Source organism: Meriones unguiculatus, chromosome 3, assembly GCF_030254825.1.
Source record: "Meriones unguiculatus strain TT.TT164.6M chromosome 3, Bangor_MerUng_6.1, whole genome shotgun sequence".
Classification (NCBI taxonomy): domain Eukaryota; kingdom Metazoa; phylum Chordata; class Mammalia; order Rodentia; family Muridae; genus Meriones; species Meriones unguiculatus.
In genome coordinates, this window is record NC_083351.1 from 181649074 (window position 1) to 181665068 (window position 15995).

Below are 15995 nucleotides of genomic sequence, written 5' to 3' on the forward strand. Positions count from 1 at the left end.
CTGGCTGCTGTGAGCTGAGCTCCATGCCAGCCATACTGCAGACATGGCTTCTCCTCAGAGCCCCAGCACATAACTCGCACAGAAATTGAGGCTGGTGTGATGTGTTAAAGCCATGCCAAAGCCAGGGCAGACTGACTGCCAGTGGCACCTGTCCTCACCTCTCCCATGTAGCCTGGCCATCTGCACTTCCTGTCAGCACAGGAAATGCCACCTGCCAGGGTTGTTTGTTCTACTGGGCAAGGCTCAGGGTGACCCCCAACCCTGAGGGCCAGCCTTTTTAGCCCACTCACCTAATACACTAGACCTACCCTGCTCCTCACCATCAGGCAAGTTCCCATGGGCCAGGGACACGGGACTGCCACCAGTGACGTCTGTGTGGCCACAGTTCACCCACCCCAGGGAAAGTGGTTGTCCCTCAACAGACCACGGTGCAGAAAGAGGGCTCTGTCAAAAGACACCAGAGGCTGCGTCTGGTGCCTCAGCTGTGTAAGCACCCACACCCCTTGTCCCTCCCTCCAGGCCTGGAGGCCAGCCTAGCTGTGGTTTCTCTCACTGCCATCCAAATATGATCAAGTGAACCTTCCAAGTCTTGGCTAAGTTCATGTACTCCTCTCTCCCTCTACTCTGTCAACACCCAGCCTCGTACTGGTTGACTTGCAGGTGCCTCTGCCATGCTCTGCTAAAAACCTAAGAAGGGTCTAATTCAAGTATGAGACATGAGCCACGAGCTCCAGCCTCACATGATCCGTACTGGTGTCTCCAGCAACATGGCAGACGAAAGCCCACTCACTCTCCACTGAACGACTGTTCTGCTTTGTACAAGTCCTGCTTATGCTACTATCTCATTTAAGCATTACTTCTGCAGAGACACTTTCTGTGTCCCAGTCAGTTACAGCGCCCTCCCTTCATTTTCACAGAACTTGTGCTTCCCTTTCAGAGTGCTATCAAAATGATAACTACCTCTACAAGTAGTTCTCAGATTCAGAAACTCCAAAAGGGCAGAGGTCACCTTCTCCATTTCTGTCCTCACTGAATCCCCACCATGTGTCATAGGGCCTAGACTATGACACACACTTTCTAAGTATATAGAGAAGAAACTATGGGATAAATAAAAAGAAATGGGGACTGCCCATTGCAATGGGGTAAAGCAGTACCTCCTGGTAGGTTTGGACAGCTGGTGAAGAGACCGGTCCTGAAGGCATGGACAGATGAGCGGGCAGAAAGGGCATGTCTGGGGTGCCATCCTGCAGGTCTGTCCTGCATGGTTCTGGATCTCTATGGGTCTGACCCATGTGGTCCTGCAGCTCTTCCAGGCATTGCCCCAGGTGGTAGATCTCTGCCTCTAGCTCCCTGGAAGGAGGAAATATCAGTATGGTGATAGGAGTCAAATCAGAGACCCTGGGAGTGTCCTCTCAGGTCCACATAAGCCATTATTGATGACACCAAGAACTTCAGCAGCAAGATGATAAGACTCCACTGGGACCACGAGGCCTCAGCTCTGTCCCCTCTGCTGAACCCATGCTGCGTGACTCTGAGTAGACCTCAGTTTCCCCATAGTCTACGAGGAGCTTGAAACGTTTCTAAAGGGACTGGATTCTCTGCTCTAGACACGTTGCTCACTAGGACAGGGGACCCCTCTGCTCCCGTAACACAGTGACGAGTGTCCTCTTCCTGGAGACAGAGGGAGCCAGGGGCCTGTCCTGCCTGTCTTCCTGTCTCCCCAGCACCTACCTGCAGAGGTGGAGGGTCCTGGGACTCCCCTTGGAGGCATCAGGCTGTGGGTTCAGGTGCTGTTTGCTGCAGGCCTGCAGGTACTCTGCCTCCAGAGCCACATGGGCAGCCCTCAGTTGCTCTAAACTCTGAAACACAGGGCCCACAGCGTTGAGTGCCTGCTTTAGGGGCTCCACACTCACACAATGGACAGGTGGGTCTGGGGTGGGGGACTCACATGGGGCTTGAGAAACAGAGGCTGTGGCTGAGCACCTCTGGAGGCTTCTGCCCAGGGGCCGCTGTCTGCCACCAGACACGTGAAGCCTAGGAACCAGCCCCGAGACCACTGGCTCTTCTTGGACCCTGTAGTACCTGGTCAGATGCTGCATCAAATATCCTACCACTGTGTCCCCACAGGACACACACACACACACATACACACACACACACACACACACACACACCACACACGCTCCTGATGTGAAAACTGTGCCACTCAGATAATAAAAGTCACTACCTTCCCCAGACAGTGAGGACCGAAGGCATTATTGCCTCACACTGTGGATAAAGGTGACTGGCACGGTAGCTCTTAGAGAAATGACTGCGTTCAGCGCTCATTCGTTTCCACTTTAACAGACTCTCAGTGGGGAGATAATTTGCCAGCGAAGCACACAGATGTTTCTTAAGCTACTGAAACTCACACAGCAAGTGAGCAGGTTGTGCAGGCAAGACTTGAACCCAGACCCACAGGGCTCCTGATCCTAAGTACTCTGCTGGGCCCTCATAGTAAACACCAACAGTCATCAACATACGGCTGTTGGTCTCCGGCCTACTTCGTCCCTTCCTACGTGAGCCTAGGAACAGACTGAACCTAGAATGTAGTTTCTAGCCACATCTCATCTCCCAGAAGCCCCCAGACTCCTCAGATACGAGGGAACGGGGGTGGAGCAGAAGAAAATGATGTTTTAAATTGTCGTTTGTAGCCAGAAAGATGGCTTCACAGGACTTAGGCTAAGTAGAGACAGACAAGGGCAAAGTCACGTTCTCACTCACACGTGTGTGACATTTCTTGGGGTCCTCTTGCATCTGCTCCTCTAGGCTAGATTTCTGCTTTTCTTCCCCTGTGCCTTTAACTGGGCCCTTTCCGATAGACTGCCAGGGTCTCTGTCCAATGGGAGAGACCCAGAAGAGATTCTGGAGAGGGGACAGACACTCCTCCTGGGTCTCTGCCCCCTCTGTAGGGACCCTGATCTCACCCATGGCATGCTACCAGTCTTTCCACACACAAACTCCCAGGTCTGGGGGCCCCAAACACTCCTGCTTGGGGCCCTCACTGACAGCAGGAAAGATGGAACACATCTGACTATAACTACCTAAAACCTGAACCCAAAGGAAACGGATTTATCCACTGCAACAGTTTCATGGGAGAAATGATCCCCTCTCCTCTCTACCCCTGGTTCCAAGTTTCAGAAAACAACAGGGAAAGGGTTAGAAAGCAAATGCCCTTTTCTGGAGCTGGGGGAGGGGAGTCGGGTTACAGCAAGGCAGGGGTCGCAACTGGGGAGACATCAGCCCCAGCTCAGGCCTCGGCCACCCTCTGACATGTGGTTTCACTGTCACTTTTCTCTGGGGTTCTGCATCACCACAGTTAAGCAGGGTTAATGATCACAGCTCCCCGTGGGCATTTATGATGAAGAGATAAAACAGTGATGGCACATTTCTGTGTCTGAGAAGCCACTATGGCTCAGCAAGGGGTCGCTAGCATGACACAGTAAGCAGCCGCTGGGGGAGCAAAGAGGGGACTCAGAGACTCAACCCTGGGGACAGGCTCTCTGGCCACTGCTGGTGCAGCTCCCACACTGGGTAGCGGTACCTTGATTTGGTCCTGCGGTGGGAGGTGTCCAGCCAGTACCAGTTCCTTGAAGGACTCCACCTAGACACAGGAGGGAAAGAAGATGCTCTATGAAGCTGAGCCCCGTGCTGACCCTCACACACTCGGCCACACTGGGTTGGGTCAGGTGGCAAGGGCTGGGCTACCTTCAGAATGTAGGGTGTCTTTCCAGCAGAGAGGTGGGTACTGGAAGTAGATTCCATCTCTGGCCTTGGCCAGGACAGCCCTGGGAAAAATAGGAGGTGCGCGTATGTGGAGGAAGGCCTGTGAGGGACCTTGCCTGCAGTCTGCCTGGTGGGAGGAGCAGCACTCGTGCCAGTCTGAGGAACAGTATGCAGCCACCAAGGAGGGTTCACTGGATATCCCCATCCACAAAGGCTCCAAGACCTATTGTTCAGGGCCAAATAAAGGTAAGGGCGCTACCTGGGGTGTACTAAAGGGAGATATAGGATGTATCTGTGTATGTCTCACAGCTTCCGTGGGGAGCTGTTCTAGGAGCCCTAGCTGGGAAAATGCAAAACAGGGATGCCGACTCTCTTCTATAAAATGGTTTCCCCAGCACCTGTTTAGTCCTGTGTGGGCGGAGAAAGGCCTCAGCCCTGGGAGAGTCCACAGTGTCAGTCTATAGCTTGGGGCGTGGTTTAGTGGTGGAATGGATCTGAGTCCTGTCCCTGGCACCACAGACAAAATAATAGTTAAAATAGAAACTGGAGCTGGGCATAGTGGTGCCTGCCCTTATTTCCAGCATTCAAGAAGCAGAGGCAGGAGGATCCCTGCAAGTTCCAGGCATATTTATTAGGGAAAACTAGGGTAAACCGAAACAGAGGAATTTATATAATTAAATTGCATGTCACTTATATAATATATGAAGTACAAATGTAATAGCTACATATCCAATACAATTAAATGTTTTGTGGAAATTAAAATGTAAAAATGGGGGAAATCAATTTTAGTAAAACATATTCTATTTTAAATTGCATTTTTTAAGTGTGCATGCACATGCATGGACTGTGGACACATACACTTGTGTGCATGAACATCCATGTTGTACATGTGGAGGTCAGAGGACAAGATTTAGGAGTCAGGTCTTCCCTTCTATAGTGTGTTCCCTTGGGTTGGAACTCAGGTCACTGGGCTTGGTAGCCAGCACCCTTTCCTGCTGAGCCATTTAATCAGTTTTAAAAAAAAAATTACCAATGGGTCCAGAGAGAGATTTTATTGTTGTTGTTGTTTGGGGGTTTTTTGTTTTGTTTTGTTTTGTTTTTTAACACAGGGTCTCACTCAGTACCCTAAGCTGGCCTTGAATTCATGGTGACCTCTGAGGTGCTGGGAATTCAGGCATGAGCTACCAGCCTGTGAGATGGCTGCAAGTCTCATTTGATCTGTCCCTCAGTGTGCTCTGCACGCTCAGCACACCCTTCCTCAAGCTATCCTATGACAAGATCTAAACAGCCCGGTAAAGGCCAGTGGCTCCCAGGCGGGCCAGTGTGGCTCTGGATGGTGTGCTAGCCATGCCCTGCTCCTGCTCAGTGTGACCTGACTATGGAAGAGAGATGCTGTCCCGGTTACAGGACCAAGAATGGTGGCGATGAAATGACAGACACTGCTGTGCCACAGAGGAGCCAAAAACACCAGGGGAACTCCACGATGTCAGACACGAAGGAGGAACGCGGCTGAAGCAGCTCGCATGGCATGTCCTGAATAGACAGACTACAGAGAAAACGAAGGGGGTGGGTGCTGGGGCTGGAGGGTGGGACGGTCAGGGCTGCCTCCTGGACTGCATCTTTCTAACACGGACCTTGGTGCAGGACCCTGCCACAGGAAAACGCGTGGCTGCTCACATTTGAATTGAATGGAAGTTGTAGGGTAGTGTGAGTGTGAATTAGATCTCAGTAAAGCTGCTCCCCTTCCCCAAGCCCCACAAAGGAAGTAAAAGAATGGTGGCAGTGCTTGGAAAATTGTTTTTCGGACAAGGCAATGTACTGATTGTGCTCATATTTTTGTAATGGAGAGCAGGAAACTTAAAGCCCAAGGTGTAATTTTGGCTGAGGGCTTGGGGCCCAACTGAACATCTTGTTTACTGGCTTTGAGCTAGCTTAATTTATTTTTCTCTATGTGGACTTCCCCTCTGCCCCAGCTCCCCTACTTCCGTTTTCAGAATGTGGTTAAGGCGTTGCATCTTCACAAGTCTCTCTAGACACCTTTGGAACAAAGCCAAGTGTGAAGTTAGACAAAGACCTGCAGGCAACTCTGAGCTGGAGCGTTGGCTGAAAAACCAATCAAGAATTGACTTTGGTAATGAACGAACAAAGAGCAGGCAGTTTGTCATAGAGAGAAAAATACTAGGGAGGTCAGAGATCGCTGCGGGTCTCCCCATGGACAAACACAAGACTCCACCAAGCCTGCTTGGAGGAGCTGTGACAACAGACAGGTTGCTGCAGCTTTATCCTGGGCGACAAGGAGGCTGGATCACGTGGTACCTGAGAGCAAGAGGGATACTCAAGCTCCTGAAAGGCTGAGTTAGTCCACGTGGAGGTGAAGCAGAGACTTCTGGGGCTGGTGGAAGAATCTCACACAAGGCCCCATGCCCTTGAGATGAGGGGTCCTGGGGGGCAAAGCTGAGGTTTACTCACCTTGGCCAGGAGCCGGCTGGCCTGAGAGGTCAGTGCCTGGGTCTGTCTCGCGGAGGGCTGATCCGTGGCAATGCCCTGGCTCTGAGGAAGCCGCCCTGGAGTAGCCATGCTGGGGGACGAGGAGGGACTCAGGTCTGCTCGTGGGGACGACCACCCTGGAATACACAGCCGCTGAACCCTGGGGTTGAGAACGGTCTCCCAGGCCACTGAGGCTGAAGGCCTGAGGCACCTCAGACCACCACATCACCAAGCCATAGCCTGGCCCCTTCTGGCTACCTTCACTTTAGCTCAGGAAGAGGGCTGGCCACTACGATGCTCCACTCCCAGAGAAAATGAAGCATGGATCTACCCTAGAGCAAAGCTGGGAGGTGGTGGTGCTGGACCTAGGGGATGGTTCTCAGTTACAAGTACGGACTCTATTCAGGGAGAAGCAGGTTTAAATCCTGGTTCTTTCCTTTCCAAGCTGTATGACCTTAGCATGCCTCTGTCTCTCTGAGCCCCAGGTCTCCCAGCTGTCATGGGGTTATAGAAGGTGTGGTCCTCACCAGCTCCGTGTGGGAACTCACTGAGGCCATATGTGTCCACACCACAGAGCCAGGAGACCGGGTGGCTTAACTAAGGCTCTACTGAGGATGTTGAGCTTGGTCAAGTCAGTTCCTTGACACTCTACTCTGGCTGTAAGCCACTGCCATCCAGGGTGGACCAAATGTCTTCCATGAGCAGGAGGGTGGCAAAAGCCCTGACTCCTTCCCCAACTCACCTCTGACCTCAGAGGCCTGTGAGTCCTGTGCAGGGCCAGGCCACCACTCTGCGGATCTGGGTTGCGGGATAGAGAAGGACAAGACCTTGCTTCCTTGTGGCATTGACGCAGAGTGGATGCTCTGAATGGGCTGGGGCGAGTCTGAATACAGGTGCACCTAAGGGAGAGAGAAGTAAGGAGGGAGGAGCCAGGTGGGGACAAGCTCCCGGGAAAGAGGCCACAACGAGTCAGTCAGACTTCGTCTGTCCTCCACACAGGAGCCCCGTACTCACCCCGGGAATCACAAATCATTTTTCAGTGGAGCCCAGATGGGGTTGAAGACTTACTAGCCACCTCCTCTTTACAGAGGTGCTAGAAGGGAGGCAGGCAGGGACTACTTTCTCCATACAATGCATTCTGAACACAGCCTCCCCTCCCTCCACTGCTCCCAGTTCCCATCCCCACCTCCCCTCTCCCTCAGATCCACTGCTCCTCCATTTCCCTTCAGAAGAGCAGGCCTCCCAGGAATATCAGTGGAAGACGGCATAACAAGTTACAGTAAGAACAGGCACAAACCCTCATATCAAGGCTGGATGAGGCAACCCAGAAAAGAGGAAAAGGGTCCCAAGAGCAGGAAAACAGTCTGAGACACCCCCATTCCCACTGTTAGGGTCCCACGAAAACCCTAAGCTAAACAGCCACAACACACATGCAGAGGACCTAGAGCACACCCATGCAGGGTCCGTGATTGCTGCTTCAGTCCCTGTGAGCCCCTATGAGTCCTGCTGCTTCAGTCCCTGTGAGCCACTATGAGTCCTGAATTCCCAGAAGTTAAGTCCCAAGAGACCACCAGCCAAGAACCTGCATCACAATACCACGTTGGCCCCAAAGCCCACGGCTCTACACTGGTAACAATAACTGTTACTAATAATATTTATTATATGTATCCAATATATATTTAATAATCATTAACATTTTAACGAAATATTTCCAACAACTGTATTGATGATAATAATAAATACCAGCAAATGGCTGTTTGACTCAATGAAGGAGATAGCACATGTACAGAGGAACCCTAAGAATTGTGCTCTGCCATTGAAGATGGTATGAGAGGCTTTCCGGGAGGCAGCTGATGAAGAAGCACATTGGAGGTCAGCAGGGGGGAAGCCAGGTTCCAAGCAGGGGTGTGAATATAGTTGGGAAGCCAGGGTCTGCTTTTGTATATGGGGGTTCAGTGGCCGAAACCATGACGAGCCATCAATGACAGCTTTCACTACACAGCAGCCGAGCGGGGCAGCCCTGACTGAGGCTGTGCAAGCCACAGCTGACAATACTCAGTCTGGATAGCTTAGCTTAATATACGTGTTCCAGAGCCAGAGGCCAGGCTCAGACTCAGGCTCCGTTACGGTACACCTCTGAGTTCTACAGCAGATGGCACAGCTGGCATCTCCATGCATGAAGTGAGTGCTTAGTGAAAGGCAGCTGCCACCCGCACGTTCAGCGTTGTCACTGTGGTAGTCTGAAAGAGAATGTCCCCCATAGTCTTGGGATCTGATCACTTGGTCCCAGTTGTTGACAGTTTTGCGTAGGCCTAGGAGGTGTGGCCTTGCCGGAGGAAGTGCGTCACTGGGGTGAGCTTTGAGGTTTCCAGTGCCACATACCATTCCTAGTTTGCTCTCTTTGCTTCCTGCTTGTAGTTTATGGCATGCTGGCAGCTTGCTGTTCACCACCATGACTGTCTGCCACTGTGATGGTGGTGGGCTCTCATCCCTCTTGAACCATAAACCCAAAGAAATCCTTCCCTCTCTAAGTCGGTTGGTCATGGTATCTTATCACAGCAATCACACAAGTAACTAAGACGGTCAGCGTCACCTCCACCATCACCATTGCCAACATCACTATCGTCATCACCATCGCCACCGTCATCACTGTCATCACCATCATCACCGCCACCATCATCTTTACCATCATCTTCACCATTACCTTAAGCTCATCATCATCCCTCTATCTTGACTATCCTCCCTATCCTTATGTGTATATAAGGTGGGCCAGTGAAAAAGAAACACTCCTAAAAGAGCTCAGGTGGGCTCTCCTCATTGCCTCTGCCACCCCAGCATCAGAACTAAGCTGCTGAAGATGGGCCTGGCTTAGGGGTTCCACGGCCTCCAGACAGGAAGCCTGTTCATTTATGACATTCTTTAGGGCCTGGCTGTTCCAAGTGCAATTTGGTGACACTACCTCCCCCTCCTCTAGCCTGAGCTTCGCTAGCTGAGAACAAAGCTGGATTTTCATAATCCTCTGGGCCATCTGCTCAGCTCTGCCTGTGGGGCCTGCCCATCAGCATCCCTTTCTTCCGGGAGGTGACCCAAATCCTAGGGGAGGCCCCACCCTCTTGAGTTCCCTGCCCACTGTGCCAAGGCCCCACCTGGGAGCAATGAGAACCTAGCAGCTTCTAGATTCAGAGAACGGAAACAAGGAGAACAGAGCCCCAGGGCTGCCTGTGCAGAGGAAGTTAAGGAGTAGGGAGGGGACTTAGCAACTGGTGAGCTGTTTGGGCCTGTCCCTGACATGACCTGCCTTCCTGGACACAGTAGACTCTGCAGTGATACTCTGAGGCTTTCAGGACTATGTGCAGGGTGGACCAGTGAATTCAGGAAACATCGGGTTAAACAAATGAGTATTCTGGGCACAGCGGTGGTCTCCAAGCCTTTAAAATGGTAATGAGCTTTATGACTGGGGCACAGGGGAGGAGGAAAGGAGTGCTTCAACTCCTCTGAGCAGAGCCTTCCCCGTCCACTGATCCCATCAGGAGCTTCTGCACCCAGAGTGGCAAGAGAACGCACTTCAAAAGGTGGTGATATCATCACCAATTCCTCTTGGGGTGGTTTGTGTCTCCTCGCCTGCTTCACATCCCCCTAAAGCTGAGATGGGCGACAGAAGCTGGGAGGAAGTAGCAACAAGAGAGCAAGTGGTGACATCGCCACAGACTCAGAGTCAGCATGCAGAATAAAGCCTACTCGTGACTCCTAACTAGTCCTGGTTCCCATGCTCCAGTCCTGGTTCCTAGATGCTCTTAGATCTAGCCTTGGCCTTCCCTGGCCAGCATTTCTGGCTGCAGATCCAGTGAGTACTGGCTTAGTTTTGGCAAAGTAAGTGAGTCACAGGCCCTGTAGCCAGGGCTTTAAGGTCAAAACCTAGCTCTGGCACCTCTGTCTTGTGTGACAAGTTTCTTAACCTCTCTGTGCCCAGGTGTAAATGACTTAGGTTAGCAGTCAACAGTGTCACTGATGGCTGTTCTATCACCATGGCCTGCCTGTCTGAAGGCCTGTCCTACATACTGTGCCCAGACCTGAGGAAACTACACCATCCGGCAGGAACAGGCCCATGGGGGGCATCCCACCTTTGTGTCTCACACCTGCTATGAGACACTCCTGGCTTATCCTTGTGCCTGCAAGTCTGGGCATGGACTCTGACTGGTTTATCCAATGTCAGTCTCTGTTCCATCAGACTGTGGTTCCTAGTTACTGAGTACAGAGGTAGCCTAGGTATTAGGGTAAGTCCAGCCTTGTTCCCTCTTAGGTGGGCCTAGCCTCTCCTGCATTGTTCTGGACTCTGGACAGAATGGAAGAGCTTAGCAGGCCCTGGAGAAGTCATATTTACAGATCCACGGGAGAGGCAGAACACCCTCGGGAGCCAGACCCCTCACTCACACGGGACACCTTCTGGTAGATAACACGAGGCTCACAAGTGAGGCATCTGGGCCCTGTCCCACTGTTCTCCCCTTCAGGTTGGGACCAGGAGCTGTGCCCTATCACTCCTGGAGTAGCAATGAGGCCGGGGTGAAGGCCATTTTCAGTGCAATCTCCTGAACAGAACTCACACTTCTCTTGAGCCAAAGAGTTATCTTTCTAGAGAGCCACAGAAGGTCTGATCCCACCCCCCAACCTTGCCGTAACCCAACAGATGTGCCCAGGAAACCACATGGGAAGGGTTCTGTCCGCACCTGGCAGGGCCACAGGTGTGGAGACAGAGAACTCGGGTCCTACAACAGGCCCCTTTCATCTTGCTGTGGTTGCCTTCATCTGTGTTCCCCAGAAGTGGCTGAAGACATGAGGTCAGCACATGGCAGGGGGACCTTGGAGCGGGGAACATTCTGCAGGAAGGTGGGGTGCTCTCCTTATAGGGGAACATCCAGATCAGGACATACTGCATGTCTGAGCAAACAGAAATATGAGGAAAGCAGGAAGCCACAGGGGCCTCGGTTGGCCCACTTCCTGCCTCACCCTGAGAAAGAGGAAGGTCCCAGCTCAGTGTTCTCAGCCTCCTCTGGAGACAGGTCGGAGGGTGGGAGACATGCTGCCCAGTTCTCAGTGTGGATGAGCTGTTCCCTTCAGAACATTCCACCTGCCACACATGGGGTGCTCAGTTCCAGTTGGATAAAAGGAGGCTTTGGGGGAGACACAGGAGAAAGATGAAAGTGTGGTCTCTTTCAGAAACACAAGGCATCAAAGATTGAGCAGAAAGTCTGGGCTACAGCCTGGAAGGTCATCCAGCTGGCTAGGAATGGTGTCAGGAGTCAGCCTGAGCAGTCATACACCAACGTCACAGAGAAGGAGACAGCTTTTGGTGACATTCCTGGGTACCACAGGCTCCATCACTTAAAGACATTAATAGTGAGAGAGAGAAAGAGAGAGGGGTGCCGAGGGGTGGCTAAGTTATGCCCAGGTCACAGGTCAGTACATTGAGTATCAGGATGCAAAAGCCAATAGCCTTTCTTTAAGACCCTGGGGAGGAGCCTGGCTCTTGGCTCCATCCACCCAGCTCAGCCCCTTCCAGCCAGTACCTTGGCCCCAAGGCGAAGCTGGTCGATAGTGTTCTCAGCCTCCGCATACTTGGTAAGGAGTTTGTGGTAGTCCTCCTGTAGAGAAAAGATGCAGTCACCCCAGGCCACACATGCATCAAGACTGTGCTTGATCCCCGAAGCCCAAGTGAAAATGCCGGGTGTGGTGGCAAATATGTGCGGAGGCAGAGCCAGGTGGCCCACTGAACTCTGGCTACCATGCCCAGCTGAATTGGTGAGCTCTGGCTACCATGCCTAGCTGAATTGGTGAGCACCAGAGAAAAGTGAGACCTTGTCTACAAAACGAAACAAAGCAAGGTGGAGAAATTGGGCAGACACTCAAGGCTGACTGCTGGCCTCCATATGGAAGCATCCACAGATCCACACACACATACATGAACATACGCATACACACATGCATAAGCACATACAAGGGACAGAAAAATAATTAAGTCATAGTCCTTATCTATTCAGGATCACTGGCCTTACACAAAACCCAAGTAACTCACTGTAGGAGAAAAAACAAAACAGATGCCATTGGTCACCTGGGATGCAAGGGAGAGAGGGGGGGGGGAGGGAGAAAGGGAGAAGAAACAGAAAGGGCGGAGGCAGAAGAAAAAGGAAAAAAAGGGGAGAAGAAACAGAGAGAGAGAGGGAGGAAGGGAGAAGAAGCAGAGGGGGGAGGGAGAAGAAACAGAGAGAAAGAAGGAGAGAGGCAGGCTAGAAATGGCTCAGTGGTTAAGAGGACTTGCTGTTCTTGCCCAGGATCCCTGTTAGGTTCCCAGCATTCATAAATGGATCATAGCCATCTGTAGCCCCACTGCCATGGCATCTGATGGCTTCTTCTGACCTTCTAAGGCACCACACACACACACACACATACACATACACACATACACACACACACACACACACACACACACACACACATACACACACACACATACACACACACACACACACACATACACACACACACACATACACACACACACACATACACACACACACACACACACACACACACACACACACAGTGCACACATATCCATGCAGGCAAAACATTTATACACACAAAATAAAATGAATAAACCTAAAAAGGAAAGAAGAAAAAGCACATGATATTTCTCATTTTCCCACATTTATAAGATCTTCGTTGCCTCATGGTCTATGAGGGAAGATGTTACTTATTCATTTATTTTTAGACAATTTATAGCAATGAATGTAAAAGGAGGCAATATCAGAATAATACTATTTTTTTCACTTTGAAGGAAAGTCTGGGGCAATGCAGTGATGGCTGGGGACTTTGCAGGTCAGGAGGAGAGGCTGCAAGGGCCACATCTCCTGAAGGAAGCTCACAGTACCGACTGTGATAGCTCGTGATCCAGTGGAAAGACTACAAGCCCAAGCCCCAGCTCTGATCACACCGATGGTCAGGGGAAAGGGAGGGCATGCAAGCTCCCCTGAGACAGGGCGTGTGCCTCAGTAGGGTGCAAAATGTGGGTGACTACTGGGAGATCAGAGGAGCAAAGACAGACAGACAGACAGACAGACAGACAAGAAATGCAAGAAGAGCTGCAGATACTTGAAGGGCACATGGGCCTTCATGCTGCCCATGAGCCTCATCTGACTCTAGGCAGAAAGAACAAGCCACAGCCGAGTGTGTGTGTGTGTGTGTGTGTGTGACCTATTTCTGCCTCTGCCCAACCCTGGGGGTAAAGGCAGAGCTAAACACAATAAAATACAAAATGCCTGGATACCTGGAGCTTTGCTTAATTCAGTGGGGATTGTGGGAGTGGGGAAGAGGCTGAGCTGCTTCATGGGGATGTTGCATGGTGTGTGGGGCATGTCCATTAGACTGTTTTCCTTCCAGAGTGTTAGATTTCTTTTTCATAGCAGGGGTTGAAAATAAACAGATAATCCCTGAAGCATAGACATGGTCACTGCTCTGTTGAGACATGAGTCTCTAGTCCAAGCTAGCAAGGGACTTATTGCTATGTAGCTGACGATGGCCTAAGAGATCTGATCCGCCTTCTCCCTTGTGGGCTGCTAGGGTCTGAGATGTGCACCACCATGCCCATGGGGTGCTGGGATTGGATGTACGGCTTTCTGCAGGTGAGGCAAGCACCTTACGTGATGTAGATCCCCAATCTCTCACACTGCTCCTGATCAAAACGCAGGGTCTGCCTTCAGCACAGGGGCAACTCCCCCTCCACCAGCAGGGGCTCCAGCCCAGAGCCAAAGCTTCTCTAACCAAGTGCCTGGGTGACATACAGGCACCAGTCTTGCTTACCTGGAGCTGATGAACCAGCTCAGTGGCTTGTTCGGGTGTCTGGAACTCCTGGGGCACTCTGGCGATGGAGTGGGCAGAAGGGTCCTCGGCTAGACATGTCTCACTGTTACTCAGCAGTACATCCCGAACAATCTCAGCTGGCGACTTGAAGATTAGGGGTTTGGTGGGGCCTTGTTGCTTATTGTGGCCTCTGGACTTGGGGGGTCGGTATTTCTCATCTTTGGGAAACCTCACCCTGGGCTCTACCTTGGAGAAGTCAGGGAGTGGGTAGTTCAGGCGCCCCCGGCCATACTTGGGGGCATCTGAAGAGTGGCCAGCCAGATTGGCTCCCTGATTGTGCTGTGACACTTGCTTTACTGCTCTAAGCCGAGTGCTTATGGGGCTGATAGAGCCAGTAAACCGTGAGGGCAGTGGCTTAGGTGATGTCTTAGTTCTTTTCCAGCCTTGGTCCTCAGGCCGAGAGCTGGGCAGGCTGGTGGTTTCTTGCCCCCATGTGCCTGCAGAGCACTGAGAATTCTGGGCTGGTGCTGCTAAGGAGTCCTGGAATTCTGTGGGTGTTGCCGGAGCAACGTCACCTCCATTTCTGTCATCTGTCTGTGGGAGATTGTGGTGTGGACTCTGTGGCAGGGCTTTAGCCAAGGTGACAGGCTGGAGGACATCAGTATCTCCTTCCCAGATAGAATCAAGGCTGTCACTACCCTGATTGTGGCTTGTGGTCCCACTGCTCCAAGACTTTGTATGGCTGTGTTCAACAGATGGATGGGCTTCAGGATGCTCTAAGGGTCTGTATGAACTGCCTTGCCTGATAGTGGCCACCCAATCTCTGGCTGGTCCCTGTTTTGGAGCTGCAGGGCTGGAATCTTCTTGGTCTTCACATTCCAGCTCTGTGAACCTCTCTCCAGATAACTCTACCCCAGGGCTCCCAGGGAACTCATCCAGCTCCTCTTCAGACAGGTCCAACTGTTGATTGTGTGTGGAGAGCCAGGGCAGAGGCACGGTGGAACCTTCCGGGATGCTCACATCATCAGCTTCGGTCTCTGGAAAGACAGGTCATCCATGCTGAGCATGTGTTGGGTCTATAATGCCACTGGAGTCACTTTGTGACCTCAAGATGTGAGGATGGCAAGAACCTAGAGACACCCCACAGAGCCAGGTACTTGTGTGACTCCTACCCTGCTCATCTCAAAGGTCCTCCAAACTCAAGCCTTAGACTGAGTCTCCCCAAATTGTGTTCTGTCTCTACAAGTGGCAGCCCCATCCCAAATGTCCCTGCCCTGTCCCATTTACCTCCTACAGAGGGACGAATGCAATAACCACTTAGTCACCTACTACTCATCCTTGTTCCACCACCTGAACTTTCATCACGTCTCCCTGTTGTTGCCAGTATGACAGCGGAACCTTTCCTGTGGTCCTGGGGTCCCTGCTGCTCCAACACCATAACTCACTGACCCTGAATCGCACTGTGCTTGCATTCATCCTCCACTAGGTTCACCCCTTCCTTTATCTTGTAAGCTATTGGTCCTTCAGGCTGCATCTCACTCTTGACCTTCCCAGGGAAGTTCTGTAGCTCGCTGATAAGGCCAAACTCTCCTTCTGCAGGCTCTCATCAACCAGGAGCCCTCTGCAACATAAGCTACTGCAGTGAAAGCTGTTTGTTCAGTCTTGGGATTACTTTGTCAGCACAGGTCACCATAACATGGCAAGCTTCCTGGGGGCAAGGGCACTGGCTGCTTTTGCACTCTATTGCACTTGAAGAGCAGGTGCTCAATACGTGTTTCTTGATGGAGTAGAAAGAGGGAAAACTAAACTGTGCACAGCTTCCAAGAAATAGGTAGATGCTGTAATTGTTCTGTAGTAGATACAACATACATCTAACCATCCATCTATCT

The 15995-nt window shown here is 51.6% G+C and overlaps 1 protein-coding gene across 5 annotated transcripts in view; it reads right to left on the reverse strand.

Annotated features, from left to right (window-relative positions):
* Akna (AT-hook transcription factor) overlaps nt 1-15995 on the reverse strand; it is a 45035-nt gene that overhangs the window by 13619 nt on the left and 15421 nt on the right. For 4 of the 5 annotated variants that reach the window (XM_060381188.1, XM_060381187.1, XM_060381186.1 and 1 more), the window contains 8 exons: nt 14107-15143; nt 11817-11891; nt 6995-7151; nt 6235-6389; nt 3584-3643; nt 2764-2874; nt 1732-1859; nt 1155-1350 (listed from right to left, as the gene is read on the reverse strand). In XM_060381188.1, the coding sequence (XP_060237171.1) occupies nt 1155-1350; nt 1732-1859; nt 2764-2874; nt 3584-3643; nt 6235-6389; nt 6995-7151; nt 11817-11891; nt 14107-15143 (1919 nt within the window). The remainder of the gene's footprint in view (nt 1-1154; nt 1351-1731; nt 1860-2763; nt 2875-3583; nt 3644-6234; nt 6390-6994; nt 7152-11816; nt 11892-14106; nt 15144-15995) is intronic. The other variant, XM_021650019.2, reaches the window with a different exon arrangement.